At 59.0% G+C, this 16,309-nt stretch overlaps 2 protein-coding genes across 3 annotated transcripts; one reads left to right on the top strand and one right to left on the bottom strand.

The window, feature by feature from the left end:
- The first annotated feature begins 1,866 nt into the window (after nucleotides 1-1,866).
- LOC137151498 (arylamine N-acetyltransferase 2-like) lies at nucleotides 1,867-3,495 on the top strand. Its single transcript, XM_067545765.1, has 2 exons — nucleotides 1,867-1,888; nucleotides 2,550-3,495. The coding sequence occupies exon 2, from the start codon at nucleotides 2,551-2,553 to the stop codon at nucleotides 3,433-3,435; it is 885 nt and encodes a 294-aa protein (XP_067401866.1). The 5' UTR covers nucleotides 1,867-1,888; nucleotide 2,550; the 3' UTR covers nucleotides 3,436-3,495.
- A 2,323-nt stretch (nucleotides 3,496-5,818) lies between these two features.
- Nucleotides 5,819-13,046, bottom strand: NFATC2IP (nuclear factor of activated T cells 2 interacting protein). 2 transcript variants are annotated; one of them, XM_067545754.1, is made up of 9 exons: nucleotides 12,994-13,046; nucleotides 12,319-12,624; nucleotides 11,999-12,068; nucleotides 9,787-9,922; nucleotides 9,445-9,516; nucleotides 8,857-9,037; nucleotides 8,108-8,252; nucleotides 6,560-6,715; nucleotides 5,819-6,221 (listed from the first exon to the last, which is right to left on the bottom strand). In XM_067545754.1, exons 1-9 carry the CDS (start codon nucleotides 13,003-13,005, stop codon nucleotides 6,070-6,072), a joined length of 1,230 nt encoding a protein of 409 aa, XP_067401855.1. In that variant the 5' UTR covers nucleotides 13,006-13,046; the 3' UTR covers nucleotides 5,819-6,069. The 2 variants fall into 2 exon arrangements, with proteins under 2 accessions (XP_067401855.1, XP_067401854.1); XM_067545753.1 differs by lacking the exon at nucleotides 5,819-6,221 and having other exon boundaries at nucleotides 6,581-6,715; nucleotides 8,108-8,257.
- Nucleotides 13,047-16,309: the final 3,263 nt, after the last annotated feature.

Here is a 16,309-nt window from a genome sequence, read left to right as displayed (position 1 = left end):
GGCCAAGCAGGAGCTGAGGCACGACCCCCGGCAGGGATAGGGCTACCCCCACTTCCACTCTGACCTTTCCCTCCTCCCTTCCTGGACACTGACTGCTGCTGCTGGGGGTAAGTGGAGCCTGGAGAGCCACCTCACCCTATGGCTGGGGGGCACAGCACTGTAACAGGGTGGGAGGAATGGGACTCAGGGGGGCTGTGCTGCAGGGAGTGGGGTGGGGGCTCAGTGAGAGGCTCTCCCCAGCAATCAGTGCCAGCCCCAGTGGGGCACTAGAGGGTGGGTGGGGGCTCAGTGGGGCACTAGCGGGGTGGTGTGGAGGCTCAGTGGGAGGCTCTCCCCAGCAGTCAGCGCCTGCCCCAGTGGGGCGTGAGGAGGTGCCGTGCTGCAGGGGGGCAGCTCTTGCTGCAGCTGCTATGCCCCCTCCGTTGCCCTCTCTCATTGCAGGCTCTCCCTGCTCTATGGGACCCCCTTCGGGATCCTGACGCAACGTTGCGCCCATCCAATGAGGTCTGTGCCCAGCCCCACCCCTCCATGACCTCAGAGGAGGAGGCTTCCAGCCAGCCCCCCTGTTCCTGGCTCTCTGACCCCCCCACCCCTCCCTGGGCAGCAGCCTCTGGGGCTCTCTGCTCTGTGACTGTCTGTCGGTGCCCTCCCTGCTGGCACTCTGACTCCCTGGCAGAGCCAAGCCAGACCCAGTGGTGCTGGCCCGGGTGGTTCCATGGGGGGAGGCCAAATACCTGGACAAGATGCTGCAGCGCCATGCCTTGCTCTGGCACCCCCAGCCGCCCAGCTGCGCCGTACCCATGAGGCTACTCTGCACCAGGCCCTGCAACACCGCACCATGTCCCTTTTCCTGCATGAGGGGGTGGGCCGTGACGGGCAGGTGACCCTGGCCGTCTTCCTGCAGCTTTTGCCGCCAGCAGCATTTTGGGTGCCATGCTGGCTGGTGCCACCCACATGCTGTGTCTGTCCCATCTGCTGGACACAGTGCGGCGCTGTGGCCGGATGGGCTGGGGGAGCTGGCTATGGCCCTGATGTGGCTGGAGGCCACGCTGGGCTGCGGCCCTACCTTGCGGCATTGCTGCCACCACTTCCTGGAGGATCAGGCGGCTGAGCCCCCCACACTTCTCTGTGCCCCGGGCTGGGGGTCCCACATCTGTGCTGGCGCTGGCAAGATTCATGGCCGGGGAGGCTGTCTGGCAGGGGCATCTGCAGGCGCTGCTGGCAGGGTGGGCAGAGGAGCTGGGCGCCCAGGCTGCATTCGGGGTGGAGCACGCAGTGGGGCTGCTGGGGGTGGCATGGCTGCTGCATCGGATGGGGCAGCCCCTGGCCCGCAGGTCTATGGGGAGCTGGACTCGGTGCCCAGCAGTTTCTCCTACCACCTGGGTGCAGGGCTGTGGCCACAGACAATGCAGCAGCTGGTTCTGGTGGAGCGGTGCAGGGCTGTTGTGGCCAGCAGCTTGGCCTAGCTGGAAGAGCTGCAGGATTCCCACCCTGCCATGCCCACCCTGCAGGCCTTGAGGTTTCTGGACCCTCGGCAGACTAGCACTGTGGACTAGGACCAGCAGCAGCATGAGGAGCTGCTGCCTGAGCTGGCCCAGGTGCCCGATCCCGAGTGGTACCAGTACCAGCACCTGGCCAGGGCAGTGCCCAATGACAACCCCTGGGGCAGTGGTGGGAGATGCAGGCCCAGCATCTGCCCATGCTCAGCCCCCTGGCTCACCAGCTACCTCTGACTGCCCATCTGTGCCCCAGAGTCGCCCTCTCTTCTCCCGGCCTGGAGACACCAGGACGAGCATGCCCGCCTGCTGCCCATGCTGCGGTACAGCCAGGACCTGTGCTGACCTCTGACCTCACACCCCGCTGGATCCTCTCCCCATCCTAGAGCCTGGTAAACTAATAACATTCACCCGTGGGTTTTTTGCACCAGAAATTCTCCTTGTGCTTTGAGTTCAATGGTTAAAGTGAGGGGCAATGGGGGCTGGGAGCAGGGGACTTGGGGGGCAGGGTGGTTAGGGGCCTTGGATGTTGGGTGGGGACCTGTTGGTGCTGGGAAGGGGGTGTGGGGCATACTGGAGGGATGATTACCACCCCCTCCCCAGGACAGGTAGGCAGGGGTGTGGGGCCGTTCCCACAGATGATACCAACCCCCTGTGCCCCATGGCTAAAAGGGAAAGCTCCCTGGTGGCCCTGCCAGGCTAGGAGGGGTTAAGGAGTTGTCACATGGGTGGGGGGAATTGCTAGAAGTGACACGTGCCTCCCAGCCCAGCTGGAATTTGGATGCGGAAGCAAAACCCTGGGCAGGAACAGCTGCAACAACACAGCAAGTAGTGTGTGCCCAGACGCCTGGCTTCTAGCCCCGCTCTTGGGGGGTGGGAGAAACGAGTGGGGTCCAGTGGCTAGAGCAAGGGGCTGGGGCCAGGGGCCAGGACAGGTGGGTTCTATTCCTGGCTTTGGGAGGGGAGTGGGGGTCTGGTGGATTAAAGGGGGGTGGCTGGAAGCCAGGACTCCTTGGTTCTCTGCTGACAGCCCCCGCTTTCCCCCCAACCCAGGATGGACGTGGGCGCCTATCTCTCACGGATTGGCTACCAGGGCCCAAGCGAGCCCACCCTGGAGACACTGCGGGGGCTGCACCGTTGCCACCTGTTCTCGGTGCCCTTCGAGAGCCTGAGTGTGCACTGCGGGGAGCCCATCACCCTGGCGCTGCCCCTGCTCTACAACAAGATAGTCCAGCAGCGCCGTGGCGGCTTCTGCTACGAGAACAACGGCCTCTTCCTGTGGCTGCTGCGAGTGCTGGGCTTCTCTGCGGTGGGGCTGGCCGGTCGCGTCCGCAACCGCTTTACCGGGCGCTTTGGACCGCCTCTTGACCACCTGGTGCTGCTGGCCCGACTGGGGGACCAGCGCTTCCTGTGTGATGTGGGCTTTGGGGACGGCTTCCTGGAGCCCCTGCAGCTGGAGCCGGGCCTGGAGCAGCCGCAGGAGGGTAGCATCTTCCGGCTGGGCCTGGTAGGAGGCAGCTGGGTGCTGGAGCGGCTGGGGGTCCCAAGCGAAGAGAGGCGGATGCTCTACAACTTCACGCTGGAGGAGCGTGAGCTGGGAGACTTCGCTGCAATGTGCCACTATCACCAGAGCGCGCCCAGCTCCATCTTCGCCTGCAAGTCCTTCTGCAGCCTACCTCAGCCGGGCGGCGGCCGACTCACCTACATGGGCTGGCGGCTCATCGCCACGCAGGGCGGGCAGCGCATGGAGACAGCCCTGCAGGCCCACGAGATCCCCGCCCTGCTACAGCATGTCTTTGGGGCCCAGCTGAGCAGTGCCTTTGTGCCAAAGGACCAGGACATACAGCCGCCCCCTGAGGAGGAGGAGGAGATGGGGCCGGATCCCCCCACCCCACCCAAGCAGGGTGACCTGCTCCCCCACCCCAACCCCACGGAATGAAGGGGGCCAGGCACCCTGCATGCTCCTGAACATCAGGGTCAGACCCCAGAGGCAGATGAAGAGTGGGTCTGTGGGTGGCGGGAGACAAGGTGGGGGGCAGAGACCTGCCCAGCCCAGCTCTGCAAGCTGGGGGGAAGGTGAGCCATAAAACAGAGCATCAGCCAGGGGCAAGGAGAGGGGGAGCTGAGAAGCTGCTGGGCCTAAAGGGAACGTAAGACCAGCCATGCTGGGTCAGCCCAATGGTCCATCTAGCCCAGTGTCCTGGCTGCCGACAGTGGCCAATGCCGGGTGCTTCAGGGGAATGAAGAGAAAGGGCAATTATTGAGTGTCTACTCCATTGTCCACTCCCAGCTTCTGGCAAACAGAGGCTAGGTGCACTCAGGGCATGGTTTTGCCTCCCTGCCCGTCCTGGGTAGTAACCACTGATGGACCTATCCTCCATGAACTTATCCATTCTTTTTTAAACACTTTTACAGTCTTAACCTGTGGAACTCCTTGCCAGAGGATGTTGTGAAGGTTGACTGTGTGTTGTGTGAAGAAATACTTCCTTTTGTTCGTTTTAAACCTGCTGCCTATTAATTTCAGTGGGTGACCCCTAGTTTTTGTGTTATGAAGAGTAAATCACACGTCCTTGTTTACTTTCTCCACCCACTCATGATTTTATAGACCTCTATCATATCCTCTCCTATTCATCTCTTTTCCAAGCAGAAAAGTCTCCATCTTATTAATCTCTCTTCATAGGGAAGCTGTTCCACACCCCTAATCATTTCTGTTGGCTTTTTCCATGCCTTTTCAAATTCCAATATATCTTTTTTGAGATGGGGCGACCAGGCCTGCATGCAGTATTCAAGATGTGGGTGTATCATGGACTTATAGAGGCAATACATTTTTTGTCTTATTATCTATCCCTTTCCTAATGATTCCCAGCATTCTGTTTGCTTTTTTCACTGCCGCTGCTTATTGAGTGGATGTTTTCAGAGAACTATCCACAGCGACTCCAAGATCTCTTTCTTGAGTGGTAACAGCTAATTTAGACCCCCGTGGTTTATATGCAGAGTGGGAATTATGTTTTCCAATGTGCATTACTCTGCATTTAGCAACATTGAATTTCATCTACCATTTTGTTGCCCCATCACCCAGTTTTGTGAGATCCCTTTGTAACTCTCTGCAGTCAGCTTTGGACTTAAGTATCTTGAGTAGTTTTGTACCATCTGCAAATTTTGTCACCTCACTATTTACCCCTTTTTCCAGATCATTTATGAATATGTTGAACATCACTGGTCCCAGTACAGGTCCCTGGAGGACACCACTATTTTCCTCTCTCCACTCTGAAAACTGACCATTTATTCCTACCCTTTGTTTCCTATCATTTAACCAGTCACTGATCCAGGAGGACTTTGCTTAAGAGCCTTTGGTGAGGGACTTTATTAAAGGCTTTCTGAAAATCTAACTACATTATATGCACTGGATCACCATTGTCCACATGCTTGCTAACCCCCTCAAAGAATTCTAGTAGATTGGTGAGGCATGATTTTCCTTTACAAAAGTTGTGATGACTCTTCCTCAACAAATCATGTTCATCTATAAGTCTGATAATTCTGTTCTTTGCTATAGATTCAACCACTTTGGCTGGCATTGAAGTTAGGCTTACTGGCCTGTAATTGCCACGATTGCCTCTGGAGCTTTTTTTAAAAATTGGTGTCACATTAGCTATCCTCCAGTCATCTGGTACAGAAGTTGATTAAAGCAACAGTTACATACCACAGTTTGTAGTTCTGCAATTTCACATTTGAGCTCCTTCAGAACTCTTCGGTGGATACCATCTGGTTCTGGTGACTTATTACTGTTTGATTGATCAATTTGTTCCAAACCTCCTCTAAGGACACCTCAATCTGGGACAACATCCTCAGATTGGTCACCTAAAAAGAAGGGCTCAAGTTTGGGAATCGAAGAGCGATGCAAATAATCCATTTAGTTTTTCCGCGATGGCCTTATCTTCCTTGAATGCTCCTTTAGTATCTTGATCATCCACTGGGTACCAACCCCACGGATTGTTTAGCAGAATGAGGGGGGAGGCTGGGAGCCAGGACTCCAGAGTTCTATCCCCAGCTCTGGGAGTGGGGTCTGGTGGTTAGAGTAGGGGGAGGCTGGGAGCCAGGACTCCGGAGTTCTATACCCAGCTCTGGGAGGGGAGTGGGCTCTAGGCAGTTAGAGGAGAGGGACTGGGTTCAATGCCTGGCTTGGCCACTGACACAGTGTGTAATGCTGGGCTGGTCCCCCCCCCTCATTGTCTATTCAGCCTGGGAGCTCTTTGGGGCAGGGCTGTCTCACTGCAGGCGGGGGGGGGCTTACTCTGGCCCAAAAAAGGGACAAGAGGCTGGGGACAGAGGGCTAAGTTCATTTATTCATTTAATAAAAGCAGCTTCCGCTCCTGTGCTGGGGAGAATAAACCCCCTAAAGTCACCTATTTACAGAATGGACCTGGGGGATGGGGTGGGGGGCCTGGTTCCAGGCTCCAATGACATCATAGGCAGGCTCCGTGCCAGGGTGCAGGGACAGGGAGTGGGGGCCTCACGGGAGCCAGGACGTGCCCAGCTGCCGGGCGGCGGGTGGGGAGGGCACCATGGGACGAGGCTAGGCCCAGGCTTCGATGACATCGTCGGGCTCCATGCCCAGCTGCTCAGGCGTGCGGGTCCCTGCCAGGCGCTGCCCATCGAAGAAGAAGCGGAGTTGGCGGCCACCGAGCCCCATGGCCTCCTGGTAGCGCTCCATCAGCCAGCGCAGGGCTCCGCCTGCCGGGGGGGGGGAAGTGGCGGGAATTAGTGGGGGGGGCGGCACACGTGGCAGAGACACCCCCTCCCCTGTGCCAGGGACACGGCGGGGATCGGCACAACAGGAGTTCAGGGGTGACCCCGCCATCCCTCCCAAAGCATCTCCAGTATAGCAGCCCCCCCCATGACAGCCCCAGCCCCCCTTAGGCAACAGCCCCATTCTCCTCCCGGAGGCTGTGACACCTCCACATCCTCTCCCTCTGCAGACATTGCCCTCACAGACCCACTTCCCCTGCAACCTCACTAGTGACCCCCAGCCCCCTCCCCCGTAGATGATGCCCCCCAATGGTGACCCCCCCACCTAATCCCTCTTACCCTAGGCACATTGAGTGTGAGCTGTGAGTCCTTCTCCTGGCCTCGCACCGTCAGCCGTAGCTCCCCGGGACCCGGCCTGGTCCCTGGCTCCCCGCCGCCCTGCTGCTCCCCTGCTGCCACATCCACCACACAATCTGCAAGGGACAGACGGACACAGAGAGAGAGAGAGAGACGGACAGCTGGGGGGCAGCACTGATAGCTCCCCTGCAACGCCCCCATCCCAGGCTGGGGGACCTCCATTGATGCCAGCTCCCCCACCCCCAGCCTGGAGGGGTCCCAGCACAGAGCAGACACTTCGGGGCCAGCAACATGAATTTCTGCCACCAGCTGAGGGTGAGGGAGGAGCAGAGAGGCCTGGTGCCTGGGGCAATCGCAAGGCGGCCACAGGCAGGCGGACGCAACTCCAGCACGGATCAGGCGGGGCAGGTCCAGCAGAGACAGGGCGTGCTGCTGCTGGGAGCCGGGCGCTGGCGAGACCTCAGCTGCGACGCTGCATATGACGCTGGGCAACCGCCAACACAGAATGGAGGGGGCGGGGATTGAAGGGACTTCGGGAATCCCCGCATCCAGCCCCTGTGCTGGGGCAGGGCCAAAGAACCCAAGAGCCCCGACAGGGGTTTTTCCAACCTGTTCCTAGAAACCGCTTGTGACGAGGACCCCGCAGCCTCTCTGGGACACCTGTCCCAGCGCCGGGCCCCCCTTGGTGTTGGACAGGGTTTGCTGATCTCTAACCTCAATCTCTTGGGCTGGTGAAGCCCATCACTTCCTGTCCTACTTTCAGTGCACATGGAGAACAGCTGATCACTGTGGCCAAGTGGGAATTTTCTGTAGTATCTGTATGGGGCCCACGTGTGTCTCAGTTTCCCCCATCCATTGCACGGCTGCATAGTGTTGGGGCGGAGGGGGAAGACTAAGTTTGCTCTCAGGGCAGCCTAAGGGACACAGGTGTCTGCATGTCACCTCCCTGTCTGGTGGGACGAAGAGTCCTTAAGGAAGTGGCTGAAACCCCAGACCAAAGGGGGGCCAGTGAGACAATGCCAGTGCCTCTGGACTGACGCTCTCAGCGGAGCTGGGCACAGACCCCAGCTAGAGAACCAAGGGCTGGGGGGGATGAGCTGGGGGGCGAAGGGTGGGCCCTGGAAGAAGCTGGGGGGAAGCAAACTAAGGACAGAAGTCAGACAGACTGACAGACAGAGCCTGGCCTGAGGGGATCCCTACGGCTTGGCCGGGCTGAGCGGAACGGGCCAGGATTTCCCCTGCACCCCTCTGTGTTCCCTGGGCCGCCCAGCAGCCCCACACGCTGGCCACGTGCCAGCCACATGAGCGTCCCTGAGAACAACCCCCACCGGAGTCTCACATGCAACCCTCCTGTTCACACCCTGGCAGGAGACCAGCCTTCCCCACCTGCACCACGCCGAGCTCTGGTCCGGCTGCGACCCGCTTTACCCCATGGGTCCCTGCCAGCAGCAAGCACCCGCTTTCATAGCTGTGCCTTTGGGGTTCCCTTCCCCAGCCCCCACACTCACCAATGATGTCAGCCACACCCAGGCCCAGCGCCTGTGGGGTGTCATGTGGGGGCAGCTCCACGTCCCGCAGCAGCAGCAGGATCTGCGCCGGCCGCACCTGCAGCCTCCCAGCCATGTGCTCCACCACGGCCTGCAGGGGCTGCGACTGCACTGCGGGAGGGGACAGTCAGGGAGGGACAGACGGACGAGCCCCAGCCCCCACAGACCAGCCCGGCACCCAGGAGTGCCCCACTGGGCTGTTCCAGGCCAGCAAGGGCCAGGGAACGGGGCTGGCATGGCAGGTGCGTTCACCCCCCCAGCAACACCAGCTAGGCCCTGGGCCACTTCCGAGCAGATTTAGCGTCGGGCAGTCGCTGCCTGCCCCCTGCCCCCCAGTTCTAAACTGTGGGGGGGGTGAACTGGTGCCTTGACACCCCTCCTTCACCCGGCCACTGTCCTGCCCCATATCCCACACTGGCACCTCCCTGGCCCTGGCCACCCCATGCCCATCAGAGCCACGGGCTCCATGATCTCCACTCTGCCCTTCCCGAGACCCTCCACACACTGGGGCGGGGCCAGCTCAGAGCCCGCTGTGAGGAGACAGGGCGTCTGCAAGGGGGGCTGTGCAGGAGGAGAAGGGGGGTATACGCTGCCTGCAGGGGGCCCAGCACGAGTTGAGGGGATGCGGGGGGGGATCATTCGCCGGCCACGGGAGGAAGCAGGAGAGCTCAGAGGTGGGGCTGCAGTGGGGGGAAAGGGGGGTCACTCACCGTCTCCACGGGGACGCGGTGGATCTCGGCTCTGCACCGCACCTTGAGCTGCAGTTGCCGGGGCGCGGGGGCCGGGACAGGCTCCACCAGGATCACGTCGTCCTCGGTCGGCTCCTCCCGCAGGCTGCGCTGGGCGGCCGAGAGCCACGAGCTGAGACCTCGCAGCTGGCGCTCCACCTCCCTGGGGGGCAGGGCCGTCAGAGCCCCTGACCAACCCCCCCATCACCCACCTCCCGGGGGGGCAGGGCCCTCAGAGCCACCCGACTGACCCCCCCATCCCCCACCTCCCAGGGGGACAGAGCCCTCAGAGCCCCCAACATACCCATGACCCCCAGAGATGCCCCATCTCGCCCCAGACACCCCCCCACCTCCCTGGAGGCAGAAGCCATCAGACCCCCCCCCCATCCTCCCTCAGGCAGGCCGCTCCCATCCTCACCCCCCAATAGTGTCCCCAGAGACCCACCCCTCAATTCCCCACCTCCTGCGGGGGCACACTTCATCAGAGACTCCCCCCCCAGCCCCACCTCCCTGAGGGGACAAGTCTAGCGACACCCTGTCCTCAGAACCCCCAGGGGGGCAGCTCCTCACCGGTGGGTCCTGCCCCTCTGCCGGCGGGTGGGCCGTGGGGGGGGAGGGGGAGAGGGGGACTCAGCCCGGACCCTGAGAGAGAGAAAGAGAGAGAACGTGCACGAACAGGGCGTGAGATGGGGGCTGCTGTGAAGGGGGCCTGGGAAGCTGAGTCCCCTAAGTGACCCACCTCTGGAGGGACAGGCCCCAGTGCCTGAGGCCACAGAACCTGAGCCAACTCCCCACCCCCATTATAGTCCTATCCCCTTCCCCGACCCAACTCCCCACCCCCCATCATAGCCCGATCCCCTCCCCCCATAGCCCCACTGTAACCCCTGCCCCAATTCCCCTCCCCCCACCTACGTTCTCACTGCCCCCTGCGGCTCTGACTCCTCCTCCAGCCAGTCAGGGCAGGGGCCCTGGGGGAGGCGCGGGGCATGAGGCCGCTCTGGCCGGGGGGGCACGACGGGGCTGATCTCATCCACGTCCAGATCTGCCTCTGGGGGGGAGGGAGAAAGAAAGACAGTGACTGCCACTCCCCACAGCTGCCCCCCCATGACAATAATCCCCCACCCAGCGCACATACCCACCCCCCCCAGACACAACACCCCAACCCCTCCCCTGGTACATCCCTTCCCCTCCCCGCCCCCCACACACACGCCCATGACATCGCAAGTCCAAGAGCAAGGATTTTGAATGAATCTGCAAACAGGGGCTGTGCCCTATGGCTGGGGAATTGCTCGTCTAGTTAAGAAAGGGGAGTGGGTGTGGGGGAAGTGATCCAGGAAACTCCAGGCCTGTAGTTTGACCTCAAATGTATGCACGGTCTTGGAATAAGGACACAGAAGTTAACAGTAACTGGGACAAAACATAACATGGTTTTACCAAGGGTAGATCGTGCCAGACCAACCTGATCTCCGTCTTTGAGAGGACAACGGCGCTTTTAGCCAAAGGAAACGCAGTGGATCTCATCTAGCTGGGTTTCAGGAAAGCATTTGATACAGCTCCACATGGGGAATTATTAGTTACATTGGGAAAGATGGGGATTAGTGTGAAAATTGGAAGGTGGATGAGGAACTGGTTAAAGGGGAGACTGCAACGGGTCCTACTGAAAGGTGAACGGTCAGGCTGCAGGAAGGTCACTAGCAGCGTTCCTCAGGGATCGGTCTGGGGACCAATCTTATCTATTGTTTTTATCACTGACCTTGGCACACAAAGTGGGGGTGTGCCAACAACATGTGCGGGTGACACAGTTGGGAGGCGTTGCCCATACGGAGGAGGACCAGAATAATACAAGACCTGGACAATCTTGTAAACTGGAGTAATAGAAATGGGATGAAATTTAATAGTGGAAAGCGCAAGGATACGCACTTAGGGACCAGCATTTTGCTTCGAATTTTGCTCTAGGCTGGGAACGCATCACTGGGAAGTGACAGAGGAGGAGAAGGACCTGGGCGTGTTGGTTGATCACAGGATGACTGAGCCGCCCATGTGATGTGGCTATGAAAAATGCTAATGAGGTCCTAGGATGCATCAGGCAAGGTATTTCCGGTGCAGACAGGAAGGTGTTAGCACCGTTATACAAGGCACTGGTGAGACCTCATCTGGAATACTGGGGGCAGTTCTGGTCCTCCGTGTTTAAGGAAGATGAATTCAAACTGGACCAGGTGCAGAGAAGGGCCACTAGGATGATCCGAGGAATGGAAAACCTGCCTTATGAGAGGAGACTCGAAGAGCTCAGCTTGTTTAGCCTAACCAAAAGCAGGCTGAGGGGAGATATGATGCTCGCTTTAAATAGATCAGAGGGATAAATACCAGGGAGGGAGAGGAATTATTTAAGTTCAGTGCCAATGTGGACACAAGAACTAATGGATATAAACTGGCCATCAGGAAGTTTAGGGTTGAAATTAGACGCAGGTTTCTAACCATCAGGGAAGTGAAGTTCTGGAACAGCCTTCCAAGTGGAGCAGCGGGGGCAAGAAACCGAGCTGGCTTCAAGACTGAGCTGGATAAGTTTCTGGAGGGGGTGGGATGATGAGGCTGCCTGCAATGGCATGTGGCTAGTCTGCGAGGGCTAGCAGCAAATATTTCCAGTGGCCGGTGACAGGACACGAGGTGGGAAGGGCTCGGAGTTACTCCAGAGAATTCTTTCCCAGGTGTCTGCCTGGCAGGTCTCAGCCACGTGCTCAGGGTCTAGCTGAGCCAGATTTGGGGTCGGGAAGGAATTTCCCCCAGGTCAGACCAGCCAGACCCAGGGCCAGGGTTTCACCTTCCTCTGCCGCGGGGCACTTGCAGGTTTCTCTGTCCCTTGAAGCCTTTAACCCATGATGTGAGGAGTTAGTAACTCAGCCCGAGGATCGGGGCCTGTCACAGGAGCTGGGGGCAAGGGTCTGGGGCCTGCGATGGGCAGGGGGTCAGACAGGTGATGGGTCCTTCTGGCATTCAAGTCTGAGACCCCCCCAAACTCAGCCCCCCCTTCTGCCTCCTCCCAGTGCCCCCCACCTGGTATACACATAGCCCCCCACCTCCCCTAGGCCAGACACCCCACCACTCCCACCAGCCATAGCCCCCTTACCTCCCTGCCACTGCAGGGTGGGCATCTCCTGGCGCAGCTCCGCGGGGCAAAGCTTAAAGCTGCTGTTCACCTGAAGAGGAAGGGGGGCACGTTACCCACAATGCTCTGCTGCAGACACCCCCACAGATCTGGCCCGATTGGTGTCGGGGGAAGGGGAAGAGCCGCAGAATGGGTAGCCTGTCCCAGGGGGATCAGCATATCCAGGGGACCAGGGGGAGATTGAGAGCCAGGACTCCTGGGTTCTATCCCAGCTCCGGGAGGGGAGTGGGGTGTAGTGGTTAGAGCGGGAGGCGGTGCCCAGACACCTGGGTCCCCATTACCTTGTTTGAGTAGACAGGTACAGTGGGGATCTCAGTGCTGCACAGAACACGCCGGCGTTTTGGGCGCGGTTGCCCAGGTACCCCCAGCGGGGGGCTCACACGTTCCCCCTCACTGTCACTGCTGCTGCCTCCCACATAGATTGGGGGAGGGGCACGGCCAACCCGGACAGCAATGGGAGAGCCAGCGTTAGGGGGGCAGGACTCCTGGGTTCTATCCTCAGATTCCTCCGATCCAGCCCCAGGGACTCCCCCCACCTCCACCTCACGGGGGCCCCTGGACTCCAGCAGCCCCCTCAATGCTGCGCCCTATAGAAAGACAAGGGTTAATGAGAAGAGACACCCCCTCAAGTCCCCACCCCACTGCCCTGGGACCTGATACCCCCCAACCCAACCCAACCCCACTGCCCAGCGACACGCCACAGCCCCCCCCCCCCCCGGCCCACAGCCCCGCCCCACTGCCCACAGCCCCGATATCCTGTAGCCCCGCCCCACTGCCCAGAGACACCTCACAGCCCCCCACTGCCCGCAGCCCCGATACCCCGCAGCCACTGCCCAGCGACACCCCACAGCCTTATGACTCCCTCCCCCAAAGGCCCCACAGCGCCCCCCGCTCACCCCCCCCCCTCAGGCCCCCCAACCCTGTTCCCCCACGTGACCCCGGGCCCCCCCACTCACCCGCTCCGCCATGGCGCCAACCCCGCGGCCCCTCCCAGTTCCAGGCCTCTCCCCCCCCAACCCCATTTAGACCCGCCTACTGGGCCCCGCCCCCTGACCTCCTATTGGTCGCTGCTCCAGAGGTTCTGTGGACGCCAAACAAGGAGGCTCCGCCCCTTTAGGCGCAGGGCACCGTGGGAGTTGTAGTTCCCAGCTGGGCTGCGGGTCAGGAGTGAGGAGCACGGGCAGAGCTGGGGGTTGGGGAGAGCCTAGGGCTGGGCTGGCAGGGGCGGGAGTGAGGGGCACGGGCAGAGGGGGTGGGGGAGACATGAGGAGGCCCCATGGGTCAGGCTGATGGTCCTGTCAGCCGGGCCAGGCGCTTCTGCAGAGCAGGGCAGGGCAGGGCAGGTGGCGCGGGTCCCTGCCCTGGCTCCGGTACCAGCCCCTGGCCGGCTGGGCTAGGGGCACTCGATGCACGGGGCTGCATGTCCTGGCTAATAGCCACCGCTGGACCAGCCCTTCGTGAACCTCGCCCGCCGTGTTTGAACCCTTGGATCGTTCTGGCCTCACCACGCCCCTGGCCTCGAGCGCCCCGGCTGTCCCGGTACCAGGTGATGAACTCGGCCTCCTGTTCTGTTATCCAGCAGCCAAGCAACAGCAGGGCCCCGGTTCTTGTGCTGTGGGAAGGGGTAAATAACATTTCCCCAGTCGCTTTCTCCACACCAGGCACGATTTTATAGCCCTCCATCATACCCCCCCTTGGTCGTCTCTTTCCCAGTCTGAACAGTCCCAGCCTTTTTAATCACTTCTCACACTGAAACTGTTCCACGCCCCTAATCATTTTTGTTGCTCTTCTCTGTACCTCTTCCAAATCCAATATATTCAGTATGAGATGGGGCAACCAGCTCTGCTCACAGCATTCGTGGTGGATTTTTACATAGAGGCATTATGATATTTTTTCTCTTATTGATCCCTTTCCTAATGATTCCCAATGTCCTGTTCACTTTTTTGATGGCCGCTGCACATTGAGTGGATGTTTTCAAGAGAACTGTCCACAGCGACTCCAAGATCTCTTTCTTGAGTGCTAATTTAGCTGTTAGCCCCCATCATTTTGTAAGGATAGTTGGTATAAGTAGGGGGCTGCAGGCCTCACATCAAATATTTCCATGGATGAGCCTTGACATTTGCAGATAGGCAGAATGAGAACTTCCCAGTTTGCCGTCAAGCTACTTGTTTTGTATGTTGTGACACGTGATGGTGACAATTTGTGGTTTGCCGGTTTACCAAGCTCTAACTTTCTGAAGCTCAGCATCTTTTGTCATTAACTAATTAGCGTCTGATCCCCCCTCCCCCCCTCATTATTTTCTACTACTGTGAACATTTTGATCAGTAAACAGAGCAAATGCTTAAAACTAAACTTGGCTTTTATCTGTTGAAATTGTACAAAAAATAAATCCAGCTTTGCCCAGCTGGGCCCCAGCCAGTGCTCGCTCAGCTGAGCCTATGCCTGCTGTCTCCGTCCCCCCTGCCTTCCTGCTGCCGCTTGACTTCCCTCCTCCCCCAGGTTCCTGTTTTTCTTCAGCAGATGCTGCCAGTCCCTGCCCTGGGCTTGCTGCTGGGCATTGGTCAGCATCCATTTGTCTGTCTCCACTGGATAGCTGGACACAGCCGGCTGGGCCCTGCTCACCGGGGGTCCCTGCCCCGTGTCTGTGCCCTTGGGCAGGTGCCTCTGTCTCTGGGGGGCAGCTCCGTGAGGAACATCTGGAGCGTGGGGCCAGCCCAGGGCTGTAAGTTCACCATGAGCCCTGGAGCTGGGCTGAGACGCCCCATCAAGTACCAGTGCTCTGGCCTGACAGTCTCTGACCCCCCAATCTCCTTGGGCTCTGCCAGCTGATCTGGGCCTTGGGTAACTCATCCAGGATGGCTGGATTTGGGTCCTCCCCACCCCCCACAAAGCCTCTTGGCCTAACAGGCCTGGACAAAACCTCTCCTGCCCTTAACAGAGCCAGAGACACCACCCCCCACCATGTCTACAGCCTCTCCTCCTCCCCCAGCCCCCGGGTTATCAGTGTGGGGGGAGCTGGCTCAAAGCAGAGCCCCCCAGCACCCAGGGTTTCCTGCCTGAGCTGCTGGGTTGGGCCAGAGCAGCTGTGGGTCCATCCTGTGCGGTGGGCGGCCCCCATTACCTGCCAGCGCTGTGTTCTGTCTGACTCGTGCCAGTCTGTCTGACTCATGAAGGACCCCCTGCCAACCTCTGCTTGAACCAGAACTGATCAGAAGAAAGACTTACAAAAAGCAACAAAAATGCAGCGGGAGATGCACCTAAAACCCTTGGACAAGGGTGACAGGACTAAGGCAATTCCCCTAGCCTCATTTGCATCGAAGATGAGAGAGGGAGACATCTGCATTAGCATTCAGAGCAGAGAACAGAGGTTCCAAGGCAGGGACTGCACTGAACTCTGGGACCAGAGAAGCAGGGGAGCATGGCGTGATGGGGAATCTCTGCTCCAGATGTTAATGAACCCATGCCTGCACACAGCCAGCTCAGCAGTTCTAAGACCAATTCTAGCAATGACCCCTCTCCTGGCATCCAAACACTGAATCTGCCTGATTGCACTGTGAGCTTCCTGGAAGGGACACAGCCCATAGTCAGGAATGATCCGTTGCTATCGTCCAGCCCAAACAAAACAACTCTAGTATACTCCCTTGAGCTATCATCTACCCATAAACAAACCCAGTGTTCTCCCTTGAATCGTTGTTTCTTTCCTACAAAATCCCCCACCCACATCCAAACTTTGTTCTGATGCCTGGATCCAAAAGTTGCATCAGCTCCACCGGGACGTCACCTTCCCCCGACCGATCATGTTGGGGGCTCTGCCTGTCCTCAGCACTCCTGAACCTAAACTGAACAGCCTGTCTCCTGGGAACCTTCCACCGGGTCAAGCTGCGCTGAGTGGTGAGACCCCGACTTTCTCACTCTTGCACTGTTTGGTTAAGGCCACTTCCCTAATTTGATCTTTCTCTCTCTCAGTCCATGTATAACTTTCTAAGCCCGACTTTTGTAATCAAGCTTGGGCTAGATTTCCCCAATACCCCAATTGAATCCAGGTAACATTGGAACTGTTTGGTTTGTCTGTCTCTCCTGGTACGGCTGTTGCTACGAGTGTAAGTTTTATAGATCTGGCAATAAAATAACTTTCATGATCAAGCTGGTTGCCAGACTCTCTCCGAACTTCGTTTACTCTTGCGTGTTCTCAGCTTCCCTGTCTTGCTCTGCAGGAACGCTCCTCTTACCTAAGCCAAAGAGCCCTGTAACACCCCAAGATCCTGTGGGGTC

The sequence above is a fragment of the Emydura macquarii genome, unplaced genomic scaffold (genome assembly GCF_026122565.2).
Source record: "Emydura macquarii macquarii isolate MOO-44397 ecotype Brisbane River unplaced genomic scaffold, CSIRO-AGI_Emac_v2 contig_1093, whole genome shotgun sequence".
In the NCBI taxonomy this organism is placed as follows: Eukaryota; Metazoa; Chordata; order Testudines; family Chelidae; genus Emydura; species Emydura macquarii.
Note: the sequence above shows the minus strand (reverse complement) of the source record. Positions and strands in the feature narration are given on the sequence as shown.